General features: G+C 37.9%; 1 protein-coding gene across 5 annotated transcripts in view; it reads right to left on the reverse strand.

The window, feature by feature from the left end:
• LOC126912511 (inactive rhomboid protein 1) overlaps positions 1-9,509 on the reverse strand; it is a 190,451-nt gene extending 180,942 nt beyond the window's left edge. For 4 of the 5 annotated variants that reach the window (XM_050704977.1, XM_050704976.1, XM_050704975.1 and 1 more), the window contains exon 1: positions 8,415-9,509. In XM_050704977.1, the coding sequence (XP_050560934.1) occupies positions 8,415-8,920 (506 nt within the window). In that variant the 5' untranslated portion in view covers positions 8,921-9,509. Of the gene's footprint in view, positions 1-5,858; positions 6,025-8,414 lie in introns of those variants that run through there. The other variant, XM_050704978.1, reaches the window with a different exon arrangement.
• Positions 9,510-16,565: the final 7,056 nt, after the last annotated feature.

The raw sequence follows: 16,565 nt of genomic DNA on the forward strand, positions 1-16,565 counted from the left end.
GATTTTTGTTAAAGTGCGAAAGTTCGTGCGTTTCTGTCTTCGCGTGTATGTTTGTTACTCATTCACATAACGTCTGGATAGATCGGGATGAAATTTGGAACAGGGGTAGATTATGGTCAAGAATAACATATAGGCTACTTTTTATCCCACGGAAGCATGAATGAAGCCGCGGACAGAAGCTATTTTTTTAAATAATGAAAATCGATATTAATCTTGGTGATTAAACCCAAAGATTGATTTGACAGCCACTCAAGGAATCACTCTACGGATGTAATCTAATATTTTATTTAAATTAATACTACTAAGTGTAATAATCCACTGCACTACAGGATTAGCGCGGTGGCTGAGCAAATGGCTGCCACGTGACAGATAGCAGGTAAGATTTCCGCACCGAGCAACTCTCTGTGTTATCCACAAATTGTTGTTTCGGGTCTGGGTATCATTTGTATAATATAAACTTGTATATATAACACACCCACGACACATGACAAAATCCAAGTGTGGGGCAACGTCTAAAAAAACTGTTTTCACAGAAAAACAAAAGCACATCACGAAACAACTACACACAATTGAAGCTCAACAATATCAGAAAACAGAACCAAATAACTGGCTTAAATTAAATCCATTGCAATATTGTGTAAAGTATGGCTAATAAGCCATCCTACTTGTATGAATGGAGGTTACCTTTTCAAAGTACTTTTCATGTGAGCTCCAAGAGTCCTTGAGCTACCCCATTTTGTGGGAACTGATGTAAGCAGCCTCAGATCCATTCATAAGCTTAGTACACCGCCTCATAGGCTTAGCTGCGAATGTAGACTACCTGGATTAGCTACCTTACTTGTTATTTTTCAAACCATAGCATAAGTATGTTTTAGCCGTGTAAGCAAAGTAGAATATACCTTTGTCATAATTCCTAATCTTTTAATGGGTGTAATAAGAGATAACTAAAGGACTACGTATTGAGTAGAATTGGGCAGAGACCGAGCTACCGCGGTCTCTGAACAACTTGAATCTGATTATGGCAAATCTTCTTATACTGCTGTAAGTAATGGTGTTGGAAATTAATATAATTTCTCATTTGTTTATTTAGCATAGGATAAAATTAGAAGTCGCGTAGTAATACACTTGCTTTATTACCTACATTTTTATTTCTCAACCTAGGTATTACACAGTTATGGTTATACCTTATAACATTAGTGGTAAAATGTGTGAGGACTATAAACTTTTTATAACTAACCAGATTGGCTAGGCATTCTCAGAAAAACTGACGTCATATTAAGCAAACTACGAGTATATCCAATTTCGTTCGAACAACAATATTAATAATTAATATAAATAGCATTATGATCACTCCATCTTATTATTACAAGCACAAAATAAACCACTCAGAAATTCAAGTAGAAAATATTTATTATTAACACCAAAATGCAACGTCTACTTGATAAAACATTTTCTACTAAGATTTAATCATATTATTACAGTGAGCAATATTTAAATTGAAGGATTTATACAATATTTGAGGTAAAATGGAGAAATCTGTTTTTGCTAGCCGCTATATTTCACGATGAACGCAGCGTCAAAAAATAAAAGCTTCACGAAAATTGAATAAAGATTTTTTTATTTAAAAATTTATAAGAAAACGTTGAACAAAAAATGAGATAAATAAATTCACGTAGGTACAATGGCGGACCGCGATTTTTTGTATACCAATGATTCGTTCACGAAAAATCAGGGAATACGTAGCCATGTTGTTTAATTTGTATCAGCCTGTCCAATTATCGAGTTCCGTTTGTATTTCATTACAAATATTCACTCATTGGTTTAAAATATGAATAATTGCTGTATTTGTTTTATATATACATGTGTAACATTAATATCTTTACTTTATTCATAACTTCAAATAAAAAAATCTACTAATCTACTATTTGCATAACTTATACAAGGTTAGAACCTTGTATAAGTTATGCAAGTTAGAACTTTGATTCTAAAAGTCAGCAAAAATAATAACAATTTCGATTACAAATAATGTCTAAATCGTCTATTTTAGAGAGAAACAAAAGTCATGAAGCCTACTTCAAGTATTATATTTTTAACAAAAGAAAATTTGGTAGGTACTCTCATTACGTTCTGTGGGTAGTAACGACCGACAAAAATATACATCTATAGCTACACAGCTAGGTGAAACCTGACTAACTGAGCGTTGAAAAACATGTTGCTAGGCACACTAATGTAGATAAACAACAAATATCAGCCAGCTAACGCGATCTATCACACTAAAAAAACATTTAAGGTTTAGCACAAATGGATCTTTCGAAATGAAAGTAATTCATTTATCTTCCTTATTCGCTTGTTTTGCCCAGCCCCAGTTTCACTGAGGTTATCAATAAATCACGTGCCTTGTTTCCTTACTTAGGATAATTTCTTTTACCTTTGCCTACCCCGCCGTTGTTCGTAAAATCATTTGTATATTTTTTTATATCGCGTCCGTAGGGTTGCCCCCGCGATGCGTAGTTACACTTGAAAGGATCGCGCAGATATTGCTAAAGTTGTTTTCTTCTATGTCTTTGAGGGATTATTTCTTTGAGAAACTTGAACAGTACACATGCCTATAAATTTAGTTACCTGCCTATTTATTTTTATGGCAGTTTTACTCTTTGGCAATCAATGTTTGAGTCTTTGATAGTTTATCATAACAGTTAAACGATTCATTAAGCAGCTCCCTAAAATATCGCAGTATAAATTTATTGCTTTACATTCGTACTGAACATTATACACGTAGATATACAAGCATTTGTACTATCCTCCAATTGAGTCGTATATTCATGATGACTGAGAATCATGTATGTATATGTTTCCCTGTATACGACCATCGTAAATTTTATTATACAAAAAAACAACTTTATACTTACTAAGTTTCCTGACCCTGTATACAAGAAAAACCAACGAACCTCACAGATTACGACATAAAAAGGTGACTTAGGTAACATGTTTTAGAAGAATACGTAAATTCTTCATTCACAAAATGGGTTTGCGTCTAAAATCCAAAAAAAAAGCGATGTAAAGTTGGTCCCTCATCACAGTAGATTTATAATGCTGGCAAGAGCAGAATGTTTATGTCAAATTCGAAGCGAAATTGGAGTAGCGACAACGTTGATTGTGTGTGTAGCTATGTACCTACACACGGCTATGTAGCTTAGTGTGTATCAAGTTATACAGAACCAGTATAAATTGACCGTCGAATATGTGAAGAGATCATAGAAACTGAGACCATGATAAACTAGTTCTGTATTACTCGATTTGTAACCGTGTATACATAGGTTTACGTCACAGAATCCTTTTGCCTTTCCAGGAAAACTATGATAAGCGCTTTATAGGTTTGAACAAAAAGGGTCGCAGATTCCTAGTCACAAAAGGGTAGGAGACAATTTTTCCCACTAAATAGAAAGACGATTTAATACTAAATTCTAGATTCTAGATTCTATGAACTTCAGCTGCTAAATATTTAATGAAGAATGTTGAAGTCCAAGAATTAATTATTCCTTAACTGGAAATTATCAAAAGGTAGTTTGTTTGGAAAGATCCGTCTGACGATGGAAAAGTTAAAGATTTTCACTGGTTAATACTTTATTATTTCCTGTTATTAGATCCAAGTATCTAAGTCTGAGAATTTGACTAGGTACTTTGATTAAATATTTAATAAATTAAAACAGAAGAACTACACGAGTTCTTGAATAACATTATCACACTAATATTATAAACGTAAAAATTTGATTGTTTGGATGTTTGGCCGTCAATCACGCTGAAACTACTGAACGGATTTTGATGAAATTTGGTATACAAACAGGGTATGAGCTGACTTGGGTGACAGGGTTTTTATGCCATAGGAATACTGGCAAAGCCGATAGCAGAAGCTACCTATTTAGGTATTAAACTCGTCTCAGTAAAACATACAGACACTAATTCTCAGTAACACAACTATTAACAGTAAATACACAATAGGTACCTACCAACGTTGCTAGTGTCAAACACATTAAAAACCTCTAAACAGCATTAATCTACAAAACCTAACTAGCCAGGGAACAAAAACACTTAACCTTCGGCCTACACAAAAGACTTGAACACAATTCTGAAATAAAGCAATTCCAAGTAAGAAGCGAACACTTCAAGAAAAAAATATGAATACGTGAAGTACGTATATAAAACTAATTTACCATGAACCAACAGACGTAGGCCATAAAAAAACATGACACCGTTGATATTTCTATTCTTATGTACATAAGAATATGTACGTTTTTCATGTATTTTTTATATGCCACATAGGATGAGGAAAACGGTGAAAAGGTTGATTGTGAATGCTTGAAATTTATGAAAGATTGTGTTTTTTTTATGCACATTAATTTTATCGGATGTTAGGTGGTAGCCACTAGCTTTTACTTATTTGATAAATAAAACAGGTATTTATACCATAGGTGGCATAGGTACTTAGGTCATTAAGTCAACGGGCTTAATAAATTTAAAAAATACGATGTTGAATTCGTCTGTAAATATAAACTTACATAAAACTGCGTTTAAAAAACCGGACTTCAACACAACATTTGAATACATGTTAAAGTGAGAATCTCCGTTTTTTAAGTCGAGTAATATACCTAAATCCTTCTCTAAAGTCTGAAAAATACTATGTTGAATACCGTATTAAAATCGGTTCAGTCAAACGTGAGATAATCGCGCACAAGCACACATAGATGAAACTGAGAACCACCTTTTGTAACGTCGGTTAAAAAACGCATTGTTACACAGCGTAATGAGAATTGCCACAAAAATTGAATAATAATAATTTTATTTCGAAAAGTCCTTGAGATTAGAGGATGATAAAGGAAAAAGGAAGGGAAATCTTTGTTATGTGCAACTGTATGATGATATCATTTAATGGTTACTTAACCCAGTCTTTAGCAATTGTTTTTAATACAAAATCTAAACTAAATCTAAACTAAGCAATATTTTAAGTAATCATTAAACGTATCTGAGTACGACAGTAAAACGTTCAACCAATCAATGAAAAACTACTTTTTTTTTAATTGGAAAGAAAATTTTACTAGGTCAATGTTGTCACGACATTCATAATTTTATGAATGACACTGTGTCTGATAAGCATACTATCATTAGGATTAATTCAATCACTATAATTATAAAACATCGACAAATTCGTGTGTAGTAAAAGAGATTACAATATAAAAATAAGTACGGTCCATTACATTTAACGTGCAAACTGATTCCAACATACTTTGATACAAAAATGCTGTAACAGCAAAAAAGAAAGCGCTCTTTGTAAGTAGGTACTTAACTATAAAGGCTGAACTGCTCTGATTAAAATTTAATCACAAAACGCTACAGTCTGTGGTTGCTACACGAGCGTCTATTTTAAGCTAAATACACGCTTATTTCCAAGTATTGTGGCCTTATTTAGTCCAACTAATAAATAAAGTGCTTTATAGTTGTTTGTCTACGTCACTAGTACGTTCCATAATAGATTTTCGCAGCGAGACATGTCCTAAAACCAATTTCCCCTGAGTAATACAGCGTCAAGTCTTCAAAGAAATCAACCGAAGAATCCCTCAAGTTTGGAACTTGTCTTGAATAGGCGCACAAGAAACTTGAACGATCTAACTGTTGTAAGTAGTTTGGATACAAAATTTTGTCTATTTTATACGCTAGGATAGACTGACAAACAATTTGTGTGACGTCAGCTGAATTAACGAAGACTCATCAGGCAGTGAGGTTATGTTTTCACACAAACGCAGACATAAATGTTTGACAACCTCTTTGCTGATAAAAATAAACAAATGTCATAGAGGACTTACTTTTTATCCATTGCAATGCTAGTCGCGAATACACCGAACCGAACAGTCTACCACGACGCACACCACATAATTTTTAGAACTCACAATCACAGATATTAAATTGTTTTATACACAAAAACACTGAACACTGTCTACAATTGGCATGACACTGTAATTGTTACTAAAGCAACACTCTGTGTTGGCACGCCCAAATCTTATCACGATTATCAAGTTCTACGTACTGATAACACGGTATAGCATACTTGTATTATATTATGTTTCGTGTACCTAATATCCATCGATTAGTTAAGATTAAGTATGTAACTACTGTTATAGTAACTGTCGTACTCAGAGACGTTTAATGATTACTTATACTATAACTACTTAGTAATGGTTTTCTATTGCTAAGGTATTTTTTGTGGGGTGAAAGTCAGGGGAAAATTTGTAAGGACTGGGTTGAGTAAGCATTAAATGACTCTAATGATTACCTATTGTGAACTACTCTTTAGTAACGATTTTGTACTAAAAACAATTGCTAAAGACTGGGTTGAGTAATCATTAATGACTCAGAGTACGGTGGTAACACATATTTCTTGAACGAAATATAATTAATTTAATTGCCCACTTTCAAGATTACGCATCATACGATTCTTATGAATTAGCTTTTTTTAATTGTATATAACTACTTGAATTTAAAATTTGCGTCCTTAAGTATACAGCTAAAAAATGTAAGTCAACTAAGAATCTTTGAAAGCATTTTCCAAAAAATGTTTTTTCTTCTTTTAGTTTTCAATTAACTTTCTTTTTAGTCTTGATAAATTAGTTTTAGTGTGGGTTGGTCCACCTTGCTTTATAGGTACCAGAATTTAAACTTAATTTCGATAAGAGTGTAAATATTGAATCTGAGCCTTAATAAACAAATTAAATTAGGACTTTGATACACTAAAACCTAAGCTTTGGGCAAGCATTAAAAACGAAGTTTATATGAAAAAAGTTTTACGTTAAATTACATTGCTGAGTGATTTTGAAAGCAAACCTTTTGTAAATAACATTATAGCACTTATGAACACAGAATTATAATTTAATGATAAAGTTTCGCAACATTTTATTTTAACGCGTCCACGTCAGAGGCGAAAATTAAATAAAAACATGAAAGAAACAACATGGCGTCGAGTGTTTTTCTTAAATGTCAAAATTTCTTTGGATATGACACTGACAGAATATTATTATACGAATAATAATGTTCTAAGTTTTAACTTGAGCCAACTTAACATGTAAGTGCATTAAACTTGGTATTATAATAAGTCTGGAACCTATGTTGTAAGATTTATTTTGAACAGAAATGTTTAAAAATGTCATCGCGTTTAGGAGTAGGTTTTGTAGATAATACTTCGTTATTATATTTAAGTTACTTATTAAGTATGGTATTTTTATATTCCAGTTTTATGTCGTGTTATTTGACGAAAGACTTGGTTGGTATTTTCGCCTACTACTTTAAATACATTAACAGTTCAGTCCTTATATTGGTTATCTATGAAAGTACCTAAAAGTTTATACGAAATATTCATTCAGATAAGGGCCAGGTTAATATTATGTATGGTTTATAATAAAATTATGTTCAACCTTGTGTCAAGATATTCCACAGTGAAACAAAACGGAAACGTTTGTAAATTATTTTCATACAGAAATGTTGGTTCGCTATCAAAGCCACTATTTACGATGCAATAGATAATGTAAAACAGAATTATGTGGGACACTAACCAATTTTGGTACAATTCCAAGAGCTTAATGCAGACTAAAATCATTTCGCGTTACACTACAATTGCGAGAACAGTGGTCAGCTCCACAATTGGTGAATTTAAGTGCCAAGAAAAATACTGCTCCGTAAATTCGAAAGGTACGTGAAAAGAAAATGACGTCACCAAAGCTATAGACTGAGAAAAGGCTACTCGTAACTCTAGCTAATGAAATGCGATATGGTCCGCGACATCAAAGGTTCGGGAGATAAAAGGAATGGAATAGTCAGTCCCTACCGACGTACCTACTACATATACATACGGCGATACAACAATAGAAGCCAACAGATGAATACGCCGAAATGTTCGGCGAATATTTAGTGAAATGGCGAACGTTGCCGAGAAGCTAATCAGCGCGTATGTGAGTTGCTCACAAACCTCGATCGTTAGCCAGCCGCCATCAATCACACGTTATCGGCATCAACCACAAAATATTAACCAATTATAACGGCTCGGCTTTCGCTATCATCCGCGAATTATTAAAAACGCTTCATAGTCCGCTCTGTGAGTTACGCAGTTACACATAGATTCGTGAAAGATCTATTGCGTGATGCGCACTAGAGTTTACATTATTGCTAACTTTCATTCAATGTCACTTCTCAGCTGGTGTCTTTTTGGTTGGTTGATGGACTTTGGTTTCAATGATATACATATTATATCTTATTGCTACTTCAATATGCATGACTACAATTGTAAGAACCTACACTACTACTTTTGTTTTGCTTAACTCTGTAAAATGGTCAAGTTGCGGTACTTATATCCGTAATTTTGGGGTACTTACCAATCATGTGGTGGTTGCGGCCGTCTGCGAGCCTGTACACAGCACGGGGGCTCCTGTGGCTCGCAGGGCAGCTGCAGCGCAGGTGGTGGTGGCGGTGGCGGCGTGCAGGCCAGCCGGCGAGCAGCCGCCGCGCCCACGTACTCCACGTAGCGGGACGGCGGCGGCGAGCCCGCGATATCCTCGCGACATGCTGGCCCACAACACTTGCGCGGCGCTGGCGGTGGCGGCCTGCACGCCAGCCCGCAGTATACCGGTGGTGGAGGCCGCAGTGGCGCCGGCGGACGCGGCACGTAGCGCTCCACTGGCACGTGAGCTGCTGGTGGCACATATCGGGGCCGCCGCGCGCGCTCCGCCTCTGCACAGCGGCGCACCCGCCGCGGGGATGCCGAGAACCGATCCGGCAGCGGCGCGGGCGGCGGCGGGCTGAGCCTCTCCGGCGGCGCCACGCTGAACGCGCCCGTCGCCGGGAAGCGCTCGCACGGTGAGCGCGCGTACTCCTCGCCCATGGCGCGCGGTCAGCCGGGCCCGCCGCCGCCCGCGCGCCCTCCCAACCACGCCAACACTCTGTCTCACATGCCGCGCGACCACTCTAGCACTATCACTGGGCGGGCGCTCCGCTCGCGTTCGGGGGCTGCGGCGCTGTCCCGATGTCCGCATTCACTCCGCGGGCGCCATGACGCTACCGGATCGATAGCGGCGCGGGGCGGCCTCAGAGGGCGCACGCCGCGGGTCCAGTTCCACGACGCATCGCTCGTTCCTTGAAGCTTATATGGACCTTTCGAAACTAGCTTTGAAGCTGGGGCGAGGCGAAAGTGCGTCCTCGGCCAAGATGGCCGCTCTCATCATGTCCGCTAGTGGCGCGCCTGCGCTAATGCCGTGTGATGTGTTTGTTTTCACCAGATACTGATTTAGCACAAATTGCGACACTGGGTGGTTCCTGGAGCTATATCTTGATGGGGTTCACAGTAAACAGTCACGGGGGTGATGGTGCGCGTCGCGGTGTGGTGGTCGGCGCGGCTCGGCTCGGGTGCCGAGGGTGTCGCGGGTGTCGAGTGTGACGTGCGCCGTCGGGGGTGGCGGCGCGCGGGGTGCGGAGCGCGCCGACGTCAGGCCGGTGCGCTATCGACGCCGAGCGCCGCCGCGCAGCCCGCGCCGCGCCACGCAGCACACTTCACACCGCACCGACACAAACACTCGATTGCAAAACGAACGACCGTCTCCACTATATTTCTAGATCCTGTTCACACAAAACCTTAATTTGATCCGATTTTATTGAAATTACCCTGATCTCCAATTTCAGAATAAGCTCGTAGCTCCTAAAAAGCGCATTCTATGTCAAGTGCCTACGACAAAATGACCTACGTTCTACGTTTCACATCTGAAGGGCACAAAAGGCACACGCAGAAAACAATGCATCATTTATCGTGTTTTGACACACATGTAACAATAATTTGAGGTAACATATGAAGTCCTACGCACATAATACATATAGCAATCTTAAAGAACGTGAGATTGGAAAAATAACAATAAAGAAAATGCCCACGGTATGACCTTTCATGTAGCTAATTTTCTTACAATCTTTTTACATTATCGAATAGGCACAAACGGCTGTGTCGCACTCCTTTGAAGCTGTAGACTCACTAGTGAAATAGGTTAAGAACCTATTCGTGACATTACTGTTTTAGGATAAACTTTTCGCGCTCTCTCTCTGTTTATACGCGAATATTGACCCAATTTTATATGTAGAGCGCTTCGATTATCATGAAAGCAGTTTCAAAGATTTCAGTAACAAAGTCGAGTTTCGAATAACAGAGATTAATTTCCATTTTTAATCTTTATTCGTAGCAGTAATTTTCCAAATAAGTTATAAGTATTTTCTTATTATCGTTACTGGAAACAAGAAAAACAATAATGAGCTCTGATTAAGGAGATGGCTGAATTAAATTAAACTTTATCAATAAAAAGAATGGAAGAAAATTTGCGTGGTACGAGTTTGACATAAAGATCTCTATGTAGACAGGTTCCTATATAACTGCGTGGTTCGTATCGACATCACTCACCTTTACTTGTCATGCAAACTGAGTATGTATTATTCAGTATATGTTAAGGATAACACGCATCTCTGAATTGACGTTGGAAAACGAGAAATGTCGGTCTCAGTCGTAGTTCAGTAAGAGAGGAGTAAATTAAGTAGGCAAGACCTAGGTAACTGTGTTAGGTGAGGGCACGACAGATATTCGTGTCACGTTTTGCACCTAGCAGTTGTCAATTGTTGCTATTAGGACAAATTAAGTGTAGCTTGTTCGGAATGGTAGTTTCTAGGTGTAATGTCTGCCAGTGAAATATTATTACAGTTCGTGTACCTTACCTATACAGTGTCTGAATAGGTTTTAATGAAAGATGGGTGAAGGAACTGTAAATATTTACCTACGATTTTAAACCAAAATAGTTTGAATCCGTGTCTTAGAAATTTGGATAGGAGTTAATTTGCTAATTCAATGGCTCAACTATTAATTTTGTGAAGAGATAAATATGGTATCTAATGTTAAAGTGTCCATTAGCAGTAGATATATCAGTTTTAAGAGTAACCCTTTCTCCGAAATATTCACAGAAAAGAACAAACTTTTTCTTAATAGACAAGCAACGCACTTGTAACACGTTTGATCATCCTTAGGTGATCCGTCTGATCTTTTGCTTCAGTTTTATGAACAATTAAAAAAAAATGAAGCACCCTATATTCTTCAGCCACCAGTACCTAGATAGAAAAACCACACCATAAAATCACTGCTGCTAAACTACTACTATACTGTTTCATTTATAACAAGTACCTATTAACTAAAGATGGTTATAATGAACCAATTCCTTCCCAAACCACGAAGATAGCAATGAAACAATTTATAAGACTATTCAGTAACCATGCAGAGTACTTTACCGTTGAAGCGTGCGCAAACAATGGGAAGGCGGAATTCCCATGGTTTTGTAACAAGGCGGGGTCACGCAAACTACTGCTTGTATTGTTTTACTTAGATTGGCTTGGTATAGATGGATTCAGGATTATTGTATTTACCTATGTATAGGGAGCTTCCTCAACTTATATAAGAAAAAATTATACTATGTAGGTAACTGGTGTGATATGGCGAACTTTTTTTTTCTTCCGGACATAATTTGTTACTACTCCAGTAACCATGTATGCCCGATAACAATACTCATCCCGCTAGTGTCCTAAGACCAGCACCACATATGTGAAAGAGACCGTGCAGCAGCGCTCCCTGATAAACCTATGAAGCAAATACAAAGAAATGCCATAACTGGATTTCCGTTTAACATACTGCGTTACACTTTACGGGGAATGTGGTACGTTACAAATCACGCCCCTCACTTTTTCCAACATGCAGGCCCACACTCCAAACACGTTATCAAGTGTCCAATAACCTACCAGAGGTCTGACTGAAAAAGATGATGAAATGACTGTACGGTAAGTTCAGTGGCTGGGCAACCGGCTGCCGCGCAACGTGTCACAACAACAGACACAAAGAACAACTCTTTGTATGATCCACATCTTGTTGGTCCGATTCTAGCTGTGATGTGTATTTAAACATATATGTTTGTAAACGCACCCACAACACAGGAGAATATCCTAGTGTGGGGCAACGTTGATTAAAGAAAAACAAAATTGTGATTCCACAATTTTGTTTTTCAATAGTCTGGTGACATTCGTCACAAGACTATTCTACTCTGCAAATTTCCTGAAAGTCTTATAATATAACGCTTCCCAAACTATAAGTACGATAAAGGTAATTAAGAGTATAATCAAGCATTCAAGTTCTATTACGAGGATTCATAGCATATCCGCAACCATTCCATAGGCCTGTAACAATATTACCTACGCTTTAGAATAGCTCCAACGCGACGCCATATTAGTTAATACGTGATTAAATTAACCGAAATAATAATCCTAGTAAGTAATTATATAGAGAGAATTATATAAAGACTAGTTACCTAGTATTCTTGTTGATGAAAGACGATTACATGGTAGAAATGAGGGGTTTTTATGAGAACAGATCAAAAGTGCAGTTGGATCACCTAATGGCTAGCAACACCATAATTTTGTAGTTAAGAAGATTAGAGATTTGTAGTTAAGTGTGGGAGAGCCATGTACTGATGGGCCGGCTCAACCGGAGTGATACCACGGCCTCACAGAAAACCGACGTGAAACAACGCTTGCGTTGTGTTTCATTGTGTAAGTGTAGTAATTCTTAACCCCCAAAAAGCCGGCAATACACTTGTAACGCCTCTAATGTTTCGGGTGTCCATGGGCAATGGCGATTGCTTACCATCAGGTGTTTCGTCTGCTCGTTTACCGGCTTATATCAGAAAAAAAAGTAAGGAGAGTAAGACAAAGGCTCGGGTAAAACCTAGTTCTCTATAAAAATACACATCCATTGATCGACAGCCGCATTTGGGAAAACTAAACCAATACGGTAATACCGCAAATATTTTCATAATACATATTTGAATAACGTAATACCCTTACCTCCAAAATAGGATGGTTTAAAAATATGTTTGTGACATATTTACAAAATTGAGGTAAAATTCCTGAAATAGCTGTTCCTGGGAGAAACTCGACCTAATTTTGACCTCATGTAACCTTGGACCTTCTGGTGAATAATGGCCACCGCATATGATAAGTTAACCGACTAATTACCACCAATGAATATGTTTAATTTAAGTTAATCCCACCCAAAACATAAATTGGGGTGCCAAGTTCGATAATAGAATGCTTCGCCTATAAAAGAAGTGAGATCTAAATAAGTACCAAGTTCCATACACAGACCTCAGTTAAAAATGATATAACAAGTTGGCAAGTTTTCACACACTTTGTTATAAACCTACTAAACGCAATGAGCCAAGTATATAATTTTCTATTAAAACTTGCCAACTTGGTACTTATTTAGATCTCACTTCTTTTATAGGCGAAGCATTCCAATATTATCGAACTACGCTTTAGAATTTATGTTTTGGGTGGGATTTCATTTATTTTTGTAAGGTTTATTTTCTTTTTTCTTATTTTACTTTACTTTGACTAAATACAAACCTTCGTAACGAATTTTAGGTCGGTACGACCATTGGAAGATATAGATAATTTTTTTGTTTTAGTTCCTTAGGGGTATGAATTTACACCTTCATTATTTTTAGAACCGACTCACACTTGGCCATTTTCAGATTTTTTCCTTTACCTTGACCTAAAGACCTACCTCCATGCCAAATTTCAAGTCAATACGACCATTGGAAGTGGTCTAGGTTTTTGATGAGTGAGTGAGTCAGTCAGTCAGTGAGTGTATAGTAAAAATAGCGATTTTCTAATATCTCAAGACCTACAATAGGTACATTAGTATGAAATTTTGTATTTTAGATAAGTACCTAGATCTCGACAGATACTAGAAATTTCATATGCGTAGATAAAATAGATTTTGAGTTATAGGTGGGTCGAACTTGGCCCGAAATGGTTCGTGTAATATAACCCACGGCCGGTGTGTCGGTTTTTTGCTCGAACTTGGCGGACACACTGCCGTGTGTCTAGATTTTATTATAAGTTCTTGTAATGAGTATGTTAAGTTTGTGTAGAAAATAAAACGAGTGATTCTCGCCATCAAACTGAGAAGTTTGGCGAGCTAAACTGTAACAATTTAAAACTGTATAATCAATGAATAAAAAAAAACATGAGACTGTAAAGGCGGCCGTACACGGACTGCTCGAGCAGTTAGCGGCTGAGCGACATACACGGACCGCTCGAGCGGTCGGCGTCGACTGCTCGAGCCGTCGGTTGTTGACTGATTTTCTTTTGATTTTTTCAGCAGACGCCGCGAGGCCGCAAAGGGCGGGGGGAGGGAAGTCGGAGAGCTGTCGACTGCTCTAGAGCAGTCAACGGCTCGAGCAGTCCGTGTATGCCTCGCAACTGCTCGCGAGCGGTCGGCGGCACGATGGAATTTCATCGTGTAGTTGACAGCTTGAAGCGGTCGCGACTGCTCGAGCAGTCGTGTGTACGGCAGCGAATGAATGGCAGTTCATCGCGCAGTCGCGGCTTCAAGCAGTCGGTTATAACTGCTTGAAGCCGTCCGTGTACGGCTGGCCAAAGGGCGCGAACACTTCAAGCCGTCAACAGCTTCAAGCAGTCGACGCCGACCGCTCGAGCAGTCCGTGTACGGCCGCTCTAAGGCTTTATCGAGTAGAGTTCATGTGTAGGTGGAAGTACCTCAAAATGTATTAATTTGATATGAAAGGAGACAGCCTCGTTGATCGATTTAGCAAGTACCTAATGTCAGTAAGTGTTTTCGGTCTATCCAAAATGTCTCCAATTATGCATGGAATTAGGTTTATCTCCTAACTCGATACCCAATCCTTTATTGCTTAACCCGTCGTGTGCCGGAACGCAGATCCACGCAGGACACAATGTATTTTCTATTGTTGTCTTATATACCGGCTGCGAAAGGTTAAGATATGATATAAGATAATATGTAAGACTTAGGTGGTAAGTACTCATAACAAAAAATGGTCATTACATTGCTAATGAGTTGTGCTTTACGCTTTGTGGATCTCTGTCTGTCCCTTTAAAGGTGAAGGTATCTAATATTTTGTCGTGTTATGTATTACACCCACTTACTTTTGGCGTAAAATCACTTTGGTGTTGCATTGTTCTCACATAATCGAACGACCGAAACAATGTAACCAAGAATCGTATTATGAACCTGATGGAAAAAGTGTAACCTACGGAGTTTCTTGCTCGTTCGTCTCGATAGGAATCTACACTTTGGAACGACTAAATAGCTTGACTAGAGGACTGAGCGATAAACAGATCATTTGACATACATAACTTCACGCTTGTCTCCCATGGGGGTAGACAGAGACAATGGACCGCCATGAACAGTCATCAGTTTTTCATGCATGCTCGTCGGTAATATATAACAGATAATTGTAATATTATTATATTGGCTCTGACGTTGAAAGATGCCTCCCTGGTCTATTTGAAATAAATAAATTTGACTTTGACTTCTAACCTAGCATCTCTATTATAACTTACTCGTATCACCAGATAAACATATTATACTGAAGTATTACTAAGAACCTAAAAACATGAAACTAAAACTAAGTCCAGGCTTATACTTGAACTTACTAACCCATCTCCCGATTAAAACAAACTAAGGAAACGTGTCCCATCCACACTGCTTGAACAACAAAAGTTGCGGAACCTGACCTTTGATATTTCATGAAATAACAAGCTAGGAAAACTTTAATGTTAATACCGCACGATAAACTTTAACTTGCTGATGTCTAATCTATATATAAATGGGCCTAATCGATGTTCGTATTCGATATTTTAATTGGTAGGTATATCAATTGAAGATTGATATTACTTAAAGTAATTAATCGAGAGTGATAATAATTACTTGTATTTGGAATTGCTTGTTAGTGTATTCGGGGACACCTCATACATTAAAAAAGACGACTTTTAGGAACACATTCCTTTTAAAAAAAAATCATTACTGGATCGGACGTCGCCTTACAGAATATTAAATTTAAATGCAACACAAGAATGGATATTTATGTTCGAAAATCGTTATGTAATGAAAATCTCTAGTAATGCAATGTACGTATTATGTAGATCACCCTATTTTTAGGGAGAGGGAGATTATTAATTTCATTATACCAAAAAGAAATAAGTTATACCTACAGATACACCGAGTGGGCACAATTTCAAAAATTGAAGAACCAAATAATCCTCAGACCCGGAAACCTAGCCCCACGCTTAGAAACCGCGACTCCGACTCGATGAAAGAGACAGCCATGGCAATTTTAATACATCGTTTCTAATTTTCCATCACATTTTACAGCTTTCGAATGGATGTTTTCCATTTTATCTGGAGTAATCTTCATAAATGTGGGTAATATTTAACAGATTATCCGGCGTTTAGGCACGAAGCGAAAGCATGAACCAATCACGATTATTACGCACGAATTATAGCCAATAGCCGTCAGTTCTGTGGGAAGGGAACGCTGATTTTCTGACACATTTAGCTAGAACGATCGATCTTGTACCATTGGTGGTGGTGGACAAAAATTTCGAGTTATAACTCACTAACATTAGAACTTGAA

Source organism: Spodoptera frugiperda, chromosome 26, assembly GCF_023101765.2.
Source record: "Spodoptera frugiperda isolate SF20-4 chromosome 26, AGI-APGP_CSIRO_Sfru_2.0, whole genome shotgun sequence".
In the NCBI taxonomy this organism is placed as follows: Eukaryota; Metazoa; Arthropoda; class Insecta; order Lepidoptera; family Noctuidae; genus Spodoptera; species Spodoptera frugiperda.